This window comes from Pseudorasbora parva, chromosome 16 (genome assembly GCF_024679245.1).
Source record: "Pseudorasbora parva isolate DD20220531a chromosome 16, ASM2467924v1, whole genome shotgun sequence".
Lineage (NCBI taxonomy): Eukaryota > Metazoa > Chordata > Actinopteri > Cypriniformes > Gobionidae > Pseudorasbora > Pseudorasbora parva.
Window position 1 is genome coordinate 20,271,166 of NC_090187.1, and position 21,981 is coordinate 20,293,146.

Sequence of the window (21,981 nt, forward strand, 5' to 3'; positions counted from 1 at the left end):
AGAATGAAAAACATAAATGTAAAACAAACATAAATTACGCCATTCATTATCCTTCAAACTATTTTTATTTTAAAACTTAAATGAATTAGGACAGCCTAAAAGAAAACGTCTCGGTTACGTATGTAACCCTCGTTCCCTGAAGGAGGGAACGGAGACGTACGTCGGACTTAGACCGACGAATTGGGATTACTTCTGGGACCCACTATCAGCTTCGAGATATAGAAAACAGACCAATAAACATTGGCGTGCGTCCTTTGCATATCGCACCACGCCCTGCTGCGCGGGTATAAAGCGGAAGCGATCGTCACACACTGTTTTTCACTGAGGAGCCGAACCAAGGCTCGAACTGCAGTGATGGTACAGCAACTGTGGCGACGGGATGTACGTCTCCGTTCCCTCCTTCAGGGAACAAGAGTTACATATGTAACCGAGATGTTCCATTTTAGTCGGTCATGTTCGACGTACGTCGGACTTAGACCGACAAATTGGGATCCCTATGGAAAACGCCACAGTTACTACCACTTCCAGCACCCTGCCTATTTGCTCTCAGCGGGCGGGGAATTTCCTGCAGGGAGAGTCACACTGCCATCCCACAAGACCCAAATAGTGGACTATTGGATAACGCTGGGAAAGCGTGCCCCTGGAGGCCGCTGCAGAAGCCACACTCCCCCGAAGGAGATAACGTGTGGAAATTACATGTATGGACTAGCCATGGGCAGTACAATAAACGGGAGTCCCAGGGGTGGCCCGGCCCTATTGGGTGGGGGACAGTCACCGCACTGAGACGGCAGAGCGTGCTCTGCCAAGGGAAAGACATGGGCTCGCCGTAGGGAGCTTTACACATATGGGACCGCCGTGGGGGTTACTACATATGGAACCCAACCTAACACAAGTTCCACAATGCATACGAGTGTTAGACCTGACGTCAGACGTTCCGCCACGTCTGACTGCCGCGGGTTGCGGAGGACTCGACAGGGTTCGCCAAACTGGGGAACTTGACTGGAGCATATAAGCGCACGTATCCGTTCCCTGAGGAAGGGAGTGGCACAGCAAGTCGACACTAGAACGGGCAATTCGGTGCTAGCGACTATGAGAAGTGAGTACACGGGAAGATACCGGTGTCGCCCAGCCCGCAGCTCTACACATATCTATCAGCGAGGAGCCACGAGCCAGTGCTCAGGAAGAGGCCACACCCCTGTTGGAGTGGGCTCTAACCCAGAGAGAGCAGGGCACGTCTTGGGATTTGTATGCCAAGACGATGGCATCCACTATCCACGTTTTGAAGTGGCCCAGCGCAAGACAACCTGCTAACGACTCCAGGCAGTTGATGGGCCATTGCAGTTGAGGCCCCATCCATAGACCTGAAACTGCAAGCCTATTGTACGTGGCACCCCAGCCGGTGGATGAGGCATCCGTGGAGACAACAGCATGCCTGGACACTTGTTCTAGGGGCACCCCTGCCCGTAGAAATGCAGGGTCCGTCCACGGGCTATAGGTTTGGCGGCACCTCGGTTTAACTAAGATACGGAGGGACCCGCTGTGCCATGCCCACCTCGGGACTCGGTCGTGTAGACAGCGTTGAAGCGGTCTCATATGGAGCAATCCGAGCAGCGTTACTGCGGCTACAGATGCCAGTAGTAAGACGGCACATGATGTGGCACATGGTGCGCTGAACACTCAAACCCTTTATGAAAAAGGCAAGCGAACAACACGTCGATGTGGTCATGCTTACATGAGAGAGCATGAACCACCCACGAACACAGTCTCTGTATGCTTCGATGTGCTAGAGGAGTGGGGGGCCCACGGAAGTGTACTCTGCAGGGTGGCCCCACTGTAATCCTCAGGTCACCCAGACTTATCAGCCAAAGTAGCTCTTTTCCAGATCACCAGAAAAGAAACTAGATCGGGGTATAAGTGAAGGGACTCAACCCCTTTTGAGGTATCATAGTCTCGACCGCGCATCTAGAGTGCCGAGTGACGCGCGTAGTCAGCCGGCAGATGTCACACAGCGTGCTGAACACTCAAAACCTCACGGGGAAGGTGAGACAAATGCGCGCTGATGTGATCCTGTTCTCTTGAGAGAACATGGATCACCCACGAATGCAATCTCAACATTGTTATGCGAGAGGGCTCGTGGTCGTCAGGACAGGAAACAACTGCATCCAGAAACGCGCGGGTGGAATGACGTTTTGAAAAAGACACAGTGTCACACCCGCGCTGCTCTTTTAGAAGAAAATTTGCTCTTTTAAATGTGCTGAAGCACCCAGGAACGACCGCGGCAAAACACAGGAGATTAGTGCAGCCCTGTGTATGCTCTCACCATTTGGAACGCCCTCACCGAACCAACAGACCAAAGAGTGCTGTGAAAACAGCAGTTTATCACTGTATCAGTGAGCTCACGGCCGTGGCTGATTGTGCCATCTCACCAGCACTCAAAGAAGCCTCTTCTCTCGTTCTCTCTTTCTCTCTCTGCTGAAGCAGGAACAGTCTTCTTCATCAACACTGTGTTCGGCTCCGAAGTGAATGACAATAGTGTGATGCAATCGCTTCCGCTTTATGCCTGCCCTGCGGGGCAGGGTGCGATATGCGAAACACGCACGCCAGTAGTCATTGGCCCGTTCTCTACATCTCGAAGCTGATAGGGGCTCCCAGAAGTGATCCCAGTATGACGAATGTGACCGACTGAAAGGCAACTTTTGATCCGTATGACGTATTAGGTTGACTTTGGTCTCTTTTTAATCGTGAGAGTCTATTGTACATAAGAATGTTCAAAGATAGAAGGATGTTTTATGAAGTTACAGGCCTTAACGTGACTTCAAAGCTATGATAGTTTTAGCTTTATTTAGTGCTCCTGTCAGTTTATAATGTGTTCTAAATCTATCTGGGAATATTTTGAGTGATGGATTGTGGTGTCCTTGGTCTCTTTTTAATCGTGAGTCTTTTTTTTACGATCGGAGCATGTTTCATGGAGTTACAAGCCTAAACGCCAAGTTTATGCAATTGCTATTTTTGTTCTCCGCTTATGTGCATCTGGGCTTGTTTTTCCTGTGTTACACTTCAACAAGAAATATCATTAGATCTAAAAGACGGATTATGGTAACTTTGGGCTCTTTGCAATCATGATAATCTGCTGTAATGATGTGCCATTTTCCACGTTTCATGAAGTTATGATTGAAAAACGCCATGTGAATGCTGCATCAGTATATCCCAGAGGAAAAACTATTTGCTCATTGGTTGATTTTTCTAAGCTCAGCGGACATAGTTGTGATTCTTCTATGTTTATTGATGAAGTGCCAGTTGTTTATCAGATGTTTCTCCTAAAATTCCTTAGGAGAAACAAATATAGACGCAAATGAGAGATGTCTAAGAGAGTCAAAACTGAGATTGTGGTGAGAGAAGCTTGGAAAATCTCTTTATTGTCTAAATTAGGTGTCAGCTTTGTCTTCTCTTGTTTCTTCTAAAATCCATTAGGATAAATAAGAGTAGATACATAGGCATGAGAAATATCTGAGACTTAATTGAAATTCTTATTTAGCTCTTGTTGTAGTATCAGTAATGTCCCAGATGTTACTTCTAAAATCCATTATGAGAAATAAGAGTAGACACAACTGAGACATGAGACATATCTGAGAAAAAGGAGTGAAAAAAGAAACAAAGAAACACTGCCAGCTGCATAAACTTTGTCAAATAAGTTTTTAAGTTACTATGTAGCTATGCTAAGTAGTTAACCAAAGGGCAATCAATCTTACTTTTCCAATTAAAATTGAATTACCTTTTTATGTAACTGATTTTAATAAGTTATTACCAGGCTTGGGGAAAAAATAATTCTTGACTACCTTTTTAAGACTAGTCTAAGAAGTTTTCCAACCAACCCCAGATGTCTTTAATTTTATTTTATGATAAACTTTTAGGATAAAGCTACATTTAAAATGTTTGCTAATATTGTAAATACTGAAACTATCATTCAAAAAGCATTATGTGTTTCAGAATATCAAGGGTTGCTCATTAAAATTGATCTTCAATGCCCAGAAATTAAAAAGCAGTGCTTATTCCAAACAAGGATTAGAGAATTGTATGGTGTTTAGTCTAGATAAATTACTTATTTATAACAAATGTAATACTATACTGTACCAGTGCTTCATGGTTGCTGCTTAACCATTTTGTTCTTCATTTAACATTACAAAGTTTATCTTGTACAACCCATTTTGCATGCATGTAAACATAGGTTGTTTTGTTCATTGCATGTATTGTGCTTGATTGAAATGGGATGGATGATTCACATATAATCTACCCAGAAAAAAAAAAAAAAAAAAAAAAACTTTAACAATTAAAATGTTTCTGTGAGACATAAATGAGGTTACATTAACATTCAATGGAGACTTTTGCTTAAGTTTCCTGTTTATCACACTTGTCTCCTGTTACAAAAACTCTTAACATTCTCATATTTTTCTCCTTAAAATTTTAGAAGAGATCTCAAAAACATCACATACTGTGCTCAGACTTTTCTCCTTAGAAACACTGGAGCTCTCACACCTGTCTTCTCTAAAGTTTCATAAGAGATCTCAACATCATCACATACTGTGCCCAGACTTTTTTCTCCTCACTTAGATACTCTGGAATTATCACTTTCGTCACCTCCTAAAGTTTCATAAAAGATCTCAAGAACATCACACATTGTGCAAGACTCTGGCACTCTCTCACATTTGTCAAACAAAGGATGTGCCCTTTGCACATAAACTGTACAGCTTTCTTATTGTATCAACAATTAACCTTATTTACTGAGGTCTCTTCTTAAACTTGTCACGTAACACTTAAAGGAAAGTTGCGAGGACTCAAGTGCAGAAAAAATGACAATTTATTATAAAACAAAACATAAACACAAAACAAAACCCACAAGAAAAAAAAAAAAAAAAAAAAAAAAAAAAAAAAACTGGAAATATATAAACTGAAACCATACCAACCATACCAACATGGGGGAACGGGAGACGTAGACAGTACAAAGATCCGACAAAGACTGACAAACACAGGGGGCTTATAAAGGGAAGAAATCAAGAGGGAACAAGGGGGAGGGATCAGACAATGACAGGAGCACATCCTCAAAATAACAAAACCCACATGTGCACACAAGACAGGACAGGCATGTGACAAAACTATAGAGTCTTTAGTTTAGGGGAAAAGTCTGAGCACAGTGTGCTGATGTTGATATATCTAATGAAACTTTAGAGAAGGCAGCTGTGAGAGCTCCAGTGTTTCTCGCTTAGGAGAAAAATATGAGCACAGTATGTGATGATGAGATCTCTTATGATTGAGATCTCTTATGAAACTAGATAAGACAGGTGTTTTGTTATGAGTAAGGAAATGTAATAAGCATTCAGTTTAAAGTTTCAGAAGATAAACATGCTTTAAATTTAGTCAGCATTTGCTCTATGTTCCAGGATCATGTTCACTTTAAGATCGCATACGTCTAATGTCCTATTTCGCGACCCGTAGTTTGTGAAGGAAAACACTTGCGCACTTCATGCGCATTTTTCAGCGGTTGGTTCAAGTCTGTTAAATTCCATTGCAGTTCATTCGTATCTGACGAAAACTTGTGTCTGGTTTAGCATCGTCGGTATGTATACCTTGTTTTGTGAGATTATCTGGAGATATTATTCATTATTTTTAACAGTAATTTTGAAGTTTATAAAGTATAATCTGGGTACAGTCAGAATGTACTTATGCTAGCTTGTGTGTTGTTTGTTAATGACCAGAAAGTGTTTTCTCATATTTCTTCTCATATAATAATGCTAAAAATCGTACAATCAATATGCAACAGTAATAGTGCAATCAGCCTTTATTCATTTGGAGTTGATTTTGTATATTGGCGTGATGCTAATCTATCTTTGCTCTTTTGTATGTTGCAGTTTCACTTTTCTCTGTAACTCCAATAAACCTGTGGATCTAACAATTAATCTTCAGAGTCTTGGTGTGGGGAAAAAGTTTAGCTGGCCGTCAGGATATTAAGTAGACATATCGAGGACGGCACAACAGGTGTGAGAGCTCCAGTGTTTCTCACTAAGGAGAAAAATCTGAGCACAGTATGTGATAATGTTGAGATCTCTTATGAAACTTCAGAGAAGACAGGAGTAAGAGCTCCAGTGTTTCTTGCTAAGGAGAAAAATCTGAGCACAGTTAGTGATGTTAATGAGATCTCTTATTAAGCTTTAGAGGAGATAAATGTGAGAGTGTAAGCCTCTCTGGTTAAGGTGAATAATCTGAGCACAGTGAGTGATGTTACTGAGATTTCTTATGAAGCTTTAGAGGAGATAAATGTGAGAATGTGAGCATATATGGTTAAGGAGAATAATCTGAGCACAGTGAGTGATGGTACTGCTATCTCTTATGAAGCTTTAGAGGAGATACATGTGAGAATGTGAGCGTCTCTGGTTAAGGAGAATAATCTGAGCACAGTGAGTGATGTAGCTGAGATCGTTGGTTACTGACGTGACCGTGGTTTTATGACTGGGGGAAGACCTGCAAGAGAAGAGACTCTGGTGGTTTTCCACCATTCATAGAACCACGGTTACGTCAGTAACCAGCATTCTATTTTACTTATCCCAGATCATCTTGGTGGAAGACGAATGTAACCAAGTCACGAGGATATAGCTCAACCGTTCCCTGGCAATACAGCTGAACTAAAGGTAGTGGAAGCCACATAAGTCTATAAAACCTTGTGACGTACAAGGTAATGCCCATGTGGCCGCTGCACATATTTCTGAGATAGGCACATAACGAAGTGCTGCCCAAGAAGTGGCCACTGCCCGAGTCGAATAACACTTAACAGATGCAGACAATTCATGGCCTGCTGAACGATGGGCCTCACTAATAGTGTGCACCACCCAGTGATCAAGCCTTTGTTTCGACAAAAATGCACCTTTCCTTCTGGGTCCAAAACAGACAAAAACGCTGGTCTGTGGTACGCCATGATGTGGTCTTCGACACATACCCCCTTAACATATGGACTGGACTATAGGGCTGCCTTGTCTTCCTGTATAAACACAGCCAGCTGAATAGGTTGGTTTGTGAACTGAGGTGACAATACCTTGATCTGAAATGCTGGGTTCGGCCAAAGTGTAACCTGATTGCCCTGTAGCCCCCATGAGACACTGCGGACTCATGGGGGGAGCATGTAACTCACTGACCCTTCTGGCTGATGTTATGGCTAACAAAAAATGCAGTCTTCATAGAGAGGCTTCTAATAACTGCCTACTCCATAGGTTAATAGGGTGTTGAACACAAACTGTCCAACACCACATGTAATTCCCACTGGGCTTTATCACTCATAACCGTATTCTTTATTCCCGCTGAACATGGAGAGAGCACCTTCTCAACCCCAGGGGCCATACGCACAGCTTCAGCCTGCCCGGAAAAGGATGCCACAATGCGCCCTCCATCTCTGAAAACAGATCCTTCCTTTGTGGCAGGGGTTGAAGTGGCCTGGTTAGAGATGATAAGAGGCTGAACCAAGGCATTGCTGGCCAATAAGGATCCACTAGAATGAGCCTGTCATGTGTCTCCTGCACCTGTCTTAGGACGGACCAAAGGAGCGGAATTGGGGGAAAGGCATAGAGGAGAACATCCGGCCAGAGCATCCTGGCCCAATTAACCTCCTAACTTATGTACTGAAACCCATAGCGGGCAATGACTCGTTGTTCTGCTGGCGAAAAGGTCGATGGCCACCATCCCGTAACTCCTCCAATTTGACAGAACAACTTCCTTGTGCAGACACTATTCCCCCGGCATTGGTCCTGCACGGGAGAGTGAACCTGGGTGCTCACTTTGGGTCTGTGAGTAGATGTAGGGCAAGCAGGTGGCCTGAACTGAGATCGGGGTGGTTCCCTTCTCACCAACCCAGGCCAATAATCCTGCTGTGGTGGCTTGTAAGATTGCCCGTGTCTGTGTCTATGCTGCTGTGTTGAATGGAATGACGAACAGGCACCCGCTGTGCAGCCAGTGCAGGGTAACTCACACTGCGCCCAATATGTTGGGATCGGGATTCCGCAGCCCGTGCCCTGCGCTCAAGAGCCGCTTGAGCAGCCGGGCTGAAAACCTGACCAGGTACTAGAGGTAGCTGATGAGAATTGTTGCGACATATTGGACTCTGGAAGCTTGGACTGAGGTAGCCACACTTGCCGTCTAGTCTGTGTAACAAGCCCAAGAGCCTTCCCACTGGAGAAGGCAATTGACCCCAAAGCCTGCAGAGAAGCGTCAAGCAGTTCCAATGCAGTATTATCTGGTATTTCTGTAGACAAGGTCGAATGAAGTGCCAATAAAAAATGAGCCATTGAAGTCCCTACACGAGTCAATCTTTCCGGGTTGGGGCAGTGTAACTGCTGCTTAAGAGCCTCATCCGGAGATACCACAAGAGAAGAAATACACGGCTCTACAGGAGGCATGTTACCGAGCCCTTTTTCCTGGGCTTCAGCCATTGCTGCTAAAGTGCTGCTACAAGATCCGGTCTGGAAGTAGTGGCAGAACTAAATGCTGAGAAAACAACCTCAGTAAAGTCTGGACAGCCAGGCATCAGAAAATCCTCTGGCCGAACAACCGGACGACGCAAGAGGTTCAAAGACCCCAGCATTGGAGAAGGTAGGTCCAAATTCAACTTAGCATCTTTACTTTGTCTTGCACTGAAAATGCCACTGAAGAACCAGCACCTTGAATGCTTAAGCTCCCATTACTATGAGAGTGCTGAGACTGAGCATGCCCAGCAGAATCCTCCTCCAAGGGTGTATAACAATCTTGCTCCTCAGCGACTAAAGAATCTGAGGCTGCAAGAGACAATGGCCCTCATTTATCAATCTTGCGTAGAAACAGGCGTTTATGTTGACATAAGATTATGCTTACACTCCTCTCACCGCCTGATTTATGAAGCTGTGAGCACCTCTGCAATTCAGGTGTATGCAATAAATGCCATGGCTGAAAACGATCGCCATTAGAATAACACACTGAGATGAGTTGAGAAGGAGATCTCTTGTTTGATTTTCCTTTCCTCTGGGATTATTTACATATTCTAGATTTAACTTACAAAAAACACGCTCAGGTTTAGTCAAAGCCCAAAACAATTATGCTTGTTGTGTTCTACTCTGTGACACCTTTCAAATGATATGACACATGACTATCTGAGCTGTATGATATGATTGACACATTGCAGTACATAACACATTGCAGACACATTGCAGTACAAAAAAGAAACTTTTTCTTCCAATTTATTAGCAAATAACTCATCACTGCTTTGGAGATACTCATAATGGCTACATTCATTGTAAAGTTTAGACTCTAAGCTTTCAAATGACACATATTTTATGTTGATCCATGCAAGAAAAAAAACAAGAAAAAAAAAAGATTTTTTTTTTCGCAGCTAGGTGGTGTCAGACACAGACGAGTACACAGATGGATTAGTGCAAGTGCAAAGTTTATTATCAGAGGTAACGGACACTGGTGATACTTAGAAGGGTGGTGACACTCAGACGAAGGACGATGAAGGTGAAGACGATGATGTTGGTGAAGACGAAGAAGACGATGATGATGATGATGATGATGATGATGATGATGATGATGATGATGATGAAGACAAAGACGGTTACAGGTGAGGGCTTCGAAGAGGGACAGGTAGTTGAGGTAGGATCGGTGCAAGACCAGACCGTGAGTGTGAAGGTGAGCCAGGTTGATATAGGGTGACTGGTGATGGTGCCCAGGTGTTCAGAATGCCAGTGATGGTGAACGAGTGGGCGTGGCAGTGTCTGATGGCTGTGAGGGCGTGACAGGTGGCACCTGCGGGTGGTACACTCCATTTTTGAGGAATAATTTAGCGTTGAAAGTTGATCAAAATGGATAGATGCATTGGAAAGCTAAGATTCTAAGCTATTTTGTGTTATTACATTCAGGGGTTACTTAGTAATATGATTATGAATTTTTCTCACACTTCGGGCTTAAAGGGTTAAATAATAATAATAACAAATATATATTATTATTAATAATATTAAATATTATTTTATTATTATTATTTAATTGTTTTATGATTTGGGGAAAAAATAGCTTGAACTAATTAATTAAAATGTGCTTTAGGAATAGACTACCATCCAATCTACAGTACTAATACTACATTATTTTATGTATGTAAAATTACATCCGTTATTTAAAATGTTATAAAAACAAAAACTGAATGAACAGGTTGGTTGTAAACTGTATAAGATGACCAAGTAACTCACAAGGATCAGTTTCTGATGACTAGTGTTAAATGAGCAAAAAAACTTGACCTCGGCTTGATCCAGGTAAGGGTGTTATTGTAATGCACTTTGGGTAAAAAATGTCTGTTAAAGTGAATGTAAAATAACCACTGACCAGCTTTGTGTTCACACACAGATTAACTAGAGATACGAAAGTCAAAACACTTGTGTAAGTGTCCCAGGATTTAACTGGATGGGCAGGAGTGCATAATTAGTGCAGGAGTCTATACGCTAATTAAAACGGGCTCTTACTGTCTGCAAAAGCACACTTCCTAAATGTCACATGTCAGCCGTGTGACAAATAGGTGAAAAACTCTGAAACTAAAATAGGAAGCAGTTGCACTAATTGAAAAAATCGTCTAAATGACAAGAGCTGGTGATTTAATTTAATACAATGTATATAAACCTCTACGAGATGGTTATTGAGCTGATTTATGGGCAGTGGTGCATTTAAATGATGCATTCTTATATTCTAAGGATGAACCATGCTGTCAATTAAGCATGAGACCTGAGGAGCGGCTCTATCATCCAAGACAGAACAGAGATATGTCTTTAATTACCGGCCGCATGCACTTAATCACTGCACTTAAAAGATACATCTGTCTTTCTTTTCACCACAGACGTCCTGCATGTCAAGCTTTTATAATCATTACAGGAAGACATTGTGAAAAATAAGAGGTAGAACAAAAGCAGCTCTGAGTTAGCGCCACGAACGTTGTCATTTTACACAAAGAAATGGAAGTTTAAAGCGCAGAGGAAGGAGACGAGGACGGCGAGGTGTCGCTCTTTATTTGTCATCTACATATTGCCGTCTCACAAAGACATAATGTAGACACAACCAAAGTCAACTTTAATGTCTCACTATGGTCTCCGGTCGGTCTCCATGGCAATGTCCCTTATATAATCTTATCAAGCCATGTTCGGACACTTGCAGGGTCATGACTTTAAAACTGACATTTTATGACAAAGAAGTTTTGATAGTGTGTGTGTGTGTGTGTGTGTGTGTGTGTGCAAACCTCACCACTTTCTCCTTGCTCAGATGGTTGCTGAAGTCTTTGGTGATGATGACAGCATACTGGAGAAGAACTTTGTTAATGGTCTGTAAAGAGAATAAAAGGTAGATTTAAATATTATAAAAAATGGTACAATTAAACTTTGTGAAAGCAATAAGTTGGGTATGTGCTACCTTTATTTTTTACAAATCTAAAACACAAATATACACTCACCTAAAGGATTATTAGGAACACCATACTAATACTGTTTGACCCCCTTTCACCTTCAGAACTGCCTTAATTCTACATAGCATTGATTCAACAAGGTGCTGAAAGCATTCTTTAATGTTGGCCCATTTTGATAGGATAGCATCTTGCAGTTTATGGAGATTTGTGGGATGCACATCCAGGGCAAGAAGCTCCTGTTCCACCACATCCCAAAGGTGCTCTATTGGGTTGCGACCTGGTGACTGTGGGGGCCATTTTAGTACAGTGAACTCATTGTCATGTTCAAGAAACCAGTTTGAAATGATTCAAGCTTTGTGACATGGTGCATTATCCTGCTGAAAGTAGCTGTCAGAGGATGGGTACATGGTGGTCATAAAGGGATGGACATGGTCAGAAACAATGCTCAGGTAGTCGTGTTATTTAAACGATTCCCAATTGGCACTAAGGGGCCTAAAGTGTGCCAAGAAAACATCACCCACACCCTTAAACCACCAGCCTGCAATGTGTTAACAAGACATGATGGATCCATGTTCTCATTCTGTTTACACCAAAAGCGCGGTTTATGTGATTTTTGGCCCATATGTGAACACTCCAAATGATCTCAGACCAAACCGAGACCATCATGGGTGATTCGGTCTCATCTTATGGTACGGTTCGCTAAAAACACGCAGTCTGAACACAAGCCACTCTGAGCTTACTTGATTTTTCTGTTCAAGAATTCCAACAAAGTTTGGTCATCAAATGCCTCCATACAAATCGGCTGTTCATCATGGCTGATTCTTCTGGCAAATCTCTACAAATTATTTGTTCACAACTTACACTTGTTTATTGCAATTTCAACCGTTTCCAAACTGTGTGAGAGAGAAGCGGCTAAAGCGTATGCACAGAAGCCAGCTGTCACAGCTCATGTACTAAACTTAATCTTCAGCATCTTACTACATTTCTTTTTTTTAAGTGTCAAAAACACACAAGTTTCACATAAACAGGTAGTTTTGTCTCAAGTGAATGTAAACATCTGCATTACGAGCCTAATATAAGAATAATGTGATTATTCCATTCTGCTTTTAGGCATACCTATACTTTACCTGGAAAATTTAAAGCAGTTTATTTTATTAGCAACTTTCTTTAATTATTTTATTGTATATTTTGTATGCTGATGTTATCATTGCTTTCTGCAAAAAAAAAAAACAAAAAAAACATGAATCAATACAAACAATTCAGAATAAATGTTATTTACAAAGTTGGATGTGTGATATAGCTAGTGCAATAATATGTGGGATTCCAAATATATATATATATATATATATATATATATTAGGGCTGTCACCCAATTTTTTTTTATATCGCGATTAATCTCATGATTGTCATGAGTTAACTCGCGATTAATCACAATTTAAACGCAGATTTTTATTTGTTGTAAATGTATCTTAAATTAAGTTTGAATTAAGTTTTTAATACTCAAATCAAAATGGGTATATGGACAAATATGCATGCTTTATGCAAATGTACGTTTATTATTAGTGAAACCATATAATACTTATTCAATAATAATCAATAAAACAGCATGAAGACTAGACATGTATTAAAAGGCATAGATGTTTATCAAATAATTTGTTCATGTCTCTTAAGCCTAGCTTAAAATTCAGAATAAGCAGGGATTTATCTCATTTTAAGAATATAAATAAAGGTAGTATTACTGGCAGTTTAGTTCAGAACAGGGCACAGTTCATATGAAAAAAATGTGAAAGCTGTCATGCGGACCTGTGAGCACACCAGTACCACACCATACCCGAAGGAGGTCCATATTCCACGAGTTGGAATATAGTGTGGCCCCTTTAAGAGAGGCGCGTTCTCTATTGAACTGCCAGTAGGCCTATTTTGCGTGTGCACGCCGAACTATGTCTCGATTCATGTGAACAGTGTGAAGAACATGGACTCGGAAGCGTTCTTGTTCAGAAGAGTAACCTGTGCATTAGTTTTAGCCGATTGTAATGCATTTAGTTCAATATAACCCATGATCTGTAAGTGGTGATGTGTCAATGATTTACCTCAGACATGTGCTTAAAGTAAACGTCTCGGTTACGTATGTAACCCTTGTTCCCTGAAGGAGGGAACAGAGACATACAGGGATCACTTCTGGGAGCCCCTATCAGCTTCGAGATTTAGAAAACGGGCCAATGAACATTGGAGTGTGTGCTTTGCATATCGCAACCCGCCCCGGTGTGTGGGTATTAAGCGGAAGCGATCACCACACACCATTGTTTTTCACTGAGGAGACGAACCAAGGCTCGAACTGCAGTGATGGTACAGCAACCGTGGCGACGGTACGTACATCTCCGTTCCCTCCTTCAGGAAACGAGGGTTACATACGTAACCGAGACGTTCCCTTTCAGTCGGTCACGTTCGACGTACGTCAGAACTAGAGCAACGAATGGGGATCCCTATGGAAAATGCCACAGTTACTGACTTCCAGCGCCCAGATGTAGTCCCCCGGACTCCGTCTCAGCGGGCGGGGAATTTCCTGCAGGGAGAGCCCTACTGCTATCCCACAAGACCCAAACAGTGGACTATTGGATAACGCTGGGAAAGCGTGCCCCTGGAGGCCGCTGCGGAGGCCACACTCCCCCGAAGGAGATAATGTGTGGAAATTACACGTATGGACTGGCCGTGGGCAGTGCTACATACGGGAGTCCCAGGGGTGGCCTCGGCCCAGATGGGCGGGGGACAGTCACCGCACTGAGACGGCAGAGCGGGCTCTGTCAAGGGAAAGACATGGGCTCGCCGTAGGGAGCTGTACCGTGGAGAATACACATATGGGACCACCTTGGAGGTCACTACATATGGAACCCAGCCTAACAAAAGTTCCACACTGCATACGAGTGTTAGACCTGTGTTAGACTACGAGTTCTGATTAGGCCAGCGCTTCCCTTGTTGTGATTGGACAGCAGCTTAGCGCACTTTGGCTGGAAAGGTCCCACCTCTTACCATAACGGGGAGATGCAAGCCTGAATGCGCGCTCTTCTCCACGTGGGAGAGCAACGAGACCATGCCCCCTATTTTGCGTGTTCTTGTGGGCGGAGGGTTAGTCAACAAATGGTTTTAGTGATGTCATTACATCCCTGCACTTCCTGCTGTAGTCCAAACCGGCCGTTCGCTGTAGGCTTTGAAAGGGAACTTCTGTTAAATAAAATATCTTGCTTGGCATTGAACTTTGAGCTTTATAACTTTACAGGTATTATTTATGCTCTAACAGCAACATTACACACTGACTAAAGTTTAAAAGAAGGAATTGCGAAGAACGGGACCTTTAAAGCATTTTGACTTTGCTTTGCATCACAGTGACATGCAAAATGCACAGCCTCAAAAGTCATACTTTACATTCAGATTTTGTCTTACCTTGGCAAATCTGCGCATGAAGTGAGCAAGAGCTTGAGGGTTCGGACACTCCAGCTTCTTAATGATCTCAAAGCTTTGGTTCAACTGCGTGAACACATCCACCACCGAGCAAGAGAAGAGAGCATGTTCTGATGTCTGCTGGAACTGCAATGACAACACAACAATCAAACCATTAATGACTGTCCGCCACAAAAAACAAAAACAAAAAACAAAACAAACAAAAAAGTTTTCCTTTATTTCAGCATTTACTACATAATGGAAGAAATAAAATAAGAAAAACAGTTTTACAGCCTGATTTCAAGTTTCATAAAGTCTAAACATAGTGCTGGGCAAAGATAAAAATGTTTAATCGTGATTAAGCGCATGATTTTTCTGTGATTAATCGTGATTAATCGCAGCACGCACAAAATTCAACAATGAATACAAAAGTGCTGCTAAATGAACAAAAGTGCAAAAACATATGGGGCCCTAACTTACACCCAGCGCAATTGACTTTGTACACCGACGCATGTGTCATTCCTATTTTGCACCCGCGCAAAGTGTGCTTTTCCCTCCACAGAAGCACGTCGCTAAACTAGTGAATGAACTTGCGCTCCCTGGGTGGTTCAGTGCAAAAAAGGAGCCGTGTTCCGGCGCAAACAATCCCTGGTGCTATTTTGCTGTTCCATTAAACAATTGCACCACTGACCAGAAAAACCTAGTCTAAAGTCAGTGGCGCGTTGCGCATTGTTCATTATGCTATTTTAAGGGCGCATGCTTGACCATAATGTATAGCGTGCACAACACGCATACACTTTGCTCATGTAATCTACACAGATGCAACAGTTATTTTTGCAAATCATAAATTGTTACACTAAAAAAATAATAACACATTGTGGTGTGCCGCGAAGATGTGAAAAAATAGGCATAAATCTAGCTTACAAATTATTCAGGCTAATTGTAGTAATTAAGGATCAGACCTGTTTGCCCAATAGTGGCAAGACATATATGTATATAAGGACATCTGACAAATTGGTTTGTCCGTCAAGAACCAGGAAAAAAAATCGACTGAAAAACTGAAAAAACTGTTTAACCGACGCCTGTTTAACCGACGCTATTTTGGGTGGGTTTCTCCCATCCCCATACAACACAACTTCTCTGTCTTTCAAGAACATCAGTCTCCTCGGCTGTGAACCGCTCCTGGCGTGTGCCTGGTAAATACGCCATAATAATAGCAATCCATAATGGAACTTGCGCACATGCTTTTAAAGGGAATGTTGATGACGCTCTGATTGGTTTATTCACGTTACGCCCAAACCACACCTATGAATAATGAAGCTACTTCAGACCAACCCATTTTAGATTTGTGCCGGGCGCAAGAGCCTTTTATCCCGCCGGAAAAATAGCAACAGCGCCGAGACCCGCCCCCAAATTACTTGCGCTTCGCGCTTTGACACTTGCGTTTCAGATCGTTAAAATAGGGCCCTTGGTTTGCAAACACTTTAAACAAATAAGGTGCTTTTTACAGCAGTTAAAAGTTAGTAACAGTTACAATATTTCTTGTAAATATCAACTTAAACATTAATTTAATCAAATTAAATTTAATTGGTGGTATACATATTGATTCTGTAGTAATATTCTCATCAGTGTTCTGTCAGCTTTAACATAGGCTGACTTAAATGTGGATATTTTTGATATTCACCCCAGGGCGTTATTTAATTTTATAAAGGCCATTTTTTAAAATCTTGTATCTAAATGTATGCATCATCTTTCATGTTAAATTCTTACATTTGATTAATCAATTCAGTTATAATAGTAAAAACACTATAGGCTATTAACAGTCAAATTAAATAATTTAAACTGCAAAAAATACAGCTGCAATAAATAATTGTCACAGAAACGCCAGGCTCCCACGTCACAGACACCCCACGATCATGCTCACCTGAGTATTAATAACACACCTGCACCCCATCATCACCCCATCACACACAGTACTTAAGCCACGCTCACACACACACAAGTGTCCGGTCTCGTTTGCACAAGGTACTAACCTGCTCTGCTTACCTTAAGGACTCCCTCGAAGTGTATTCCCTGTCTCCAAGTCTGATTCCAAGTCTCCAGCGATCTTCTGTGTCCAGTGTGTGTGTTCCGTGTTCTCCTTCGTTCCCTCCTGAGTCAACCCCAGTCCATCTCTACTTCACCGAGAAGCCCAGTCACCGTCACCTCACTTCACTCTGCCACAGTTATTCTCTTCTGGTGCCCTTGCAATAAACTCTGTTAACCATCTCTTGTCTCCGTCAGTCTGTACCGTAACAGAAGACCGGACCAAGACAGCGGGCACCAGTCTGAGCCACCCGGATCCCTTCCAAGAGCTGGTGGATGAAGTAAACCACTTCCGCATCCACCAGCACCACTTCTTCATCCCCTGTTTTCGCCAGTCCCATGGCCAAACCGACGCCCTTCTCTGGATCGGCGGAGGACTGCAACTGATTCCTACTGCAGTGCTCACGGGTCCTGGAGATGCAACCGCACCTTTATCCCGGATTGCGCCCGCGTGGCGTTCATCATCTCTCACCTGAGCGGTAAGGCCCTGCGCTGGGCGGAAACATTGTACTCTCAAGGTAATCCCATTGTACAATCATTGTACAACCAACTTCAAAGATGTATTCGTAAAGCCAGCTTGGGACGCTTCCGTGGGTGAGAAGTTATATCATCTAAAACAGAATGACGTGTCAGTAAATGAGTATGCTTTACAGTTCAGAACCCTGGCCGCCGCCAGCGGGTGGAATGAACAGGCGCTTCTCACCAACTATCGCCAAGGTCTGGATCCACGCGTGCGCTTGCATCTCGCTGCATACGAGGATACCATCGGGCTTGAACGCTTCATCCAACTTTCCATCCGCTTCGCCACTCGTATGCAGGCGTGTCTGGAAGAACACCAGGACCAGTTCCCGAGCCTGCCGTCCCTCTGCCGACCAGTATCCGTCAGCCCTCCAGAACCAGTCACCGAGCCCATGCAACTGGAGAATGCGAGATTGACCCCAGCGGAACGGAGGAAAAGGATCGGACAGGGTCAATGTTTGTATTGTGCGGCTGCCGATCACTTCATCGCCAAATGTCCCACGCGCCCACCTCGTCCTTTGGTGAGTGTGATCTACCCTTCCTCTTAAAAGAGTCAACCATTAACCACCATTGTGAACCTCATTACTGCCGATGTATCAGTCTTTGCAGCAGACAGCATTTATGACCCCTACTGGCCACTATGAGTACCTCGTCATGCCCTATGGACTCGTCAACGCCCCCTCCATATTCCAGGACTTCATTCACGAGGTGCTCCGGGAGTTCCTCCACAAGTTGGCCTTGGTGTATATTGACGACATCCTCATCTACTCCCGGAGCCTGGCCGAACATTGCCACCACGTTGCGGAGGTCCTGAAACGCCTGAGGGAATTCCAGCTCTTCCTAAAGGCTGAGAAGTGTTCCTTCCACCAGCCCTCAGTGCAGTTCCTTGGCTACAACATCGACTGCAGTGGCATCCAGATGGACGAGGGGAAGGTGGACGCCATCAGGTCCTGGTCACTCCCTTCCACCATCAAAGAACTCCAATGTTTCCTGGGTTTTGCAAATTTCTACCGCCGTTTCATTAAGAACTACAGTATCATCTCCGATCCACTCACACATCTCCTGCGACCTGGACTCCAGCGGCCACACAAGCCTTCGAAGAACTAAAGGAAGCCTTCTGCACCACTCCCCTCCTGGTACATCCGGATCCCGACCTCCCTTTCATCGTGGAAGTTGACGCCTCCACCACCGGAGCAGGAGCGGTCCTGTCCCAGCAGCAGGGGACGCCCAGCCGCCTCCATCCATGCATCTTCTTTTCCCGGAAGTTCAACCCGGCGGAGGTCAACTACGACATCGGCAACTGGGAACTCCTCGCCATCAAACTCGCCCTAGAAGAGTGGAGGCATTGGTTGGAGGGAGCTAAACACCCATGTAGCCACAATGACAATGTCTGTTCATCTGGCAAACGGCCAGATGGCTCTCGCCTCTCGTGAGGCGTGTTATCAGATCATGTTAATACGATTGATGACCGAAAATGGCACCACGATGTCGGAAGACCACTCTTTGATCTCCCTTGGGAGACAACAAGCAGGCTCCGTAGTGACTTTTATTGCCCCCCAAATGGCCCTGCATGATATCTGACACCCCACCCACACACACCCATAGAGCTCCACCAGTATCAGAGGAATGTATGATTAAAAGCCACTCCAAAAACTTATTAAATGTATGCTTTTCTGCTTGAAGTGTTTTTATATGTGTCTGAAATAATTAGGAGGATTATATGAATGTAACTCAAGCTGTGTAGGCCAACAGACAGTGGAAAGCCTGTATTTGTGTATTCCCAGATCTCAGACTTATGATCCATGGTATCCTTGTAATCAGAAAAATGCGATCATACCGAATCTTGTAAAAGAATTTACAGAACATGCATTATTACAAAATTACCAGCGTTGTAAAGAAAAATGCATGAGCATATCTTCCCCGGATAAGAGCCAAGAGGAGGAACTAAGCTGAACAAAGAATTTTGTTTCGCGCCGAAAACGCTCTGATCGATTGGACCATCCAGGAAATGGGCGTCACTCTACCTGATCTACAAATGCCAATGTGACCCTCACTTTTCGGTTTTTTGCATTGCATCACCGGACGCAGGCAATCTGCCACCCGCTTTCCAGCCCCCGAGGGCATTCTTCAGAGAGGAGAATTCAGCACACTTCCAAGAGACCCACCACACAAAACCGCCCTCGGAAAGAACCCCTGGACACGCAGGACATTTGAACTCAGAATACACGCACACACGCGAGAAGCCAAAACCAAAGCAAGTATTCTTATTTCTACAATCCAAGCTGCTGTTAAAAAGGTTGTGTTATTCCCGTTTGGGACAAGTTTAACTCCGTGAGGGCTCTGTGTAACAAACTGAAGTAAATGCTGTCTCTCTCTCTCTCTCTCTCTCTCTCTCTCTCTCTCTCTCTCTCTCTCTCTCTCTCTCTCTCTTTCTCTCTCTCTCTTTATTTTTGGTCTTTTCATTCTTTTCGTTTATGTACCATATTCTTTTTGTTTACTATCTATATTTCTACTCTCTTTATGCATATTTAGTATGTACTTTCTGTGTGAATTGTAGTGTTATTTTTAGTCTGTGTTTATTAAACTTCCAAAAGACATTTTTGAATTGAATCTGTTACTCTTCCACATACACAAAGTCAATGAAACTTACAATCCTAACGTTACCTAAAGCTGCCTTATGCTACTATTTTAGTAACGTAAACTGTACGAACATATGAAATATTAATTTGTCCTGATCAGTAAAGTTAATGTTTCTTATGCGCTCGTAAAGCAGTAATCCCTTATTGAGAATTGATTTGAAAGTCTATAACTAATTTGCAGGACAAACTTAGTAAGATAATTTCAAGCAATTCCGTAAAGGGTTACTTGTATTTATTTAAACATTTTCCTTATCGGAAAATTTAAATAACGTAATGAACGACTAGCAAATTATATTCATAAATTCATGAATATTGAATATTGAATCCCTTTTGAGTTAATTATTCCCAGAGACATTAAACTCATAGTACATGTTATTACACCCATTCCTAGTTCTAACTGACCATAAGAACCTTGAGTACCTAAGAGATGCCAAGAGTGTCACAGACAAGAAGGATCCAAAAGCAAAGGTGATATAATGCAATGTCTTTAATGTCCAAAAAACAGTCTATAGACAGAACGCTTAGAAATGGAACTCAAAAAGGTGCTCTCAGGAAGACAGCTCCTCCGTGGATCCTCTGCCACAAGTGCTAATAACAAACAGAAAAATACTCTCAGTGAGAGGGACCCCAGAAGACGGCAGCTGAGCGGCTAATTCCACAGGTGAGGCTAGCCAGGGCGGGCAACGGGAGACAACAGGGCGAACGCTGCTTCACAAGACAAGACACAGTAAAGATGTACAGTTGACAAAAAGAGAGAGCGTTACTCACATAACTTGAACAATACTCCGACACAGAACAGAGAGAACGAACACCAGAAGTAGACTGAGTAATTAGACAAGACACGACACAGGTGTGGGCACAAAGCAGCGAGAGCGCTGATAGTGATGAACAACAGGTGAAGACAGAGTGTGACACATGACAGTATGTGTGTGCGCTGGAGATGAGAGAGATGGGTGTGTCAACGAGTGTGTGACAGAGTGGTATGAGTGAGGGGAAACAGAGAAGTAACCCAGATCCTGACAGTACCCCTCCCTCAATGAGCGTCCCCTGGCGCTCCTAAGGAAGAGGCCTGGCGGGACCGATAGAAATCCTCGATGAGCGAGCGATCCAGGACGTCCCGAGCCGGAATCCACCGCCTCTCCTCAGGACCGTAGCCCTCCCAGTCCACCAGGAACTGGTGGCCACGCCCCCGAGGACGAACATCAAGCAGCTTTCGAACTCTGTAAATGGACTCCACCTCATCGAGAGGAGGAGGAGGAGCGGGACGGGTGGGAACGCGAATGACAGGCTTGATACAGGACACGTGAAAAACAGGGTGTACCCGACATAACTGACGAGATAATTTTAGTTTGACTGCTACCGGACTGAGGACCTTCACAATAGCAAATGGACCAACGAAACGGGGCATAAGTTTCTTAGAACCCTCGTGTATCGGTAGATTCTGGGTGGAGAGCCACACCTTCTGCCCGCAGACGTAACGAGGGGCCCTAACTCGACGACGATTAGCCGCTCTACGAGTGCGCGCTCTAGTACGACATAACGCAGATCTCACCCTCTTCCAAGTACGCTTGCACCTCTGGATAAAAGCCTGCACGGATGGCACGGAAGTCTCAGACTCCTGCGACGCAAAAAGTGGAGGTTGGTAACCCAGACAGCTCTCAAATGGGGATAACCCAGTGGCGGACGAGGGTAGCGAGTTATGGGCATATTCGGCCCAGGCTAACTGGTCGCACCAGGATGCTGGGCTCTGTGAAGTCAAGCTGCGCAGCATCCGTCCGAGAATCTGGTTGGTCCGTTCGGCTTGACCATTGGTCTGGGGATGGAATCCTGATGACAGACTGGGGGATGCCCCAATCA

The 21,981-nt window shown here is 43.6% G+C and overlaps 1 protein-coding gene across 4 annotated transcripts in view; it reads right to left on the reverse strand.

Moving 5' to 3' along the window:
• LOC137043632 (protein unc-13 homolog C) overlaps positions 1 to 21,981 on the reverse strand; it is a 548,445-nt gene that overhangs the window by 157,764 nt on the left and 368,700 nt on the right. For all 4 annotated transcript variants that reach the window (XR_010898550.1, XM_067419931.1, XM_067419930.1 and 1 more), the window contains exons 21-22: positions 14,885 to 15,028; positions 11,290 to 11,367 (exon numbers count right to left, since the gene is read on the reverse strand). Coding sequence is in view for 3 of the 4 variants with exons in the window: in XM_067419931.1 (XP_067276032.1) it covers positions 11,290 to 11,367; positions 14,885 to 15,028 (222 nt within the window). In the remaining variant the exon portion in view is untranslated. The remainder of the gene's footprint in view (positions 1 to 11,289; positions 11,368 to 14,884; positions 15,029 to 21,981) is intronic.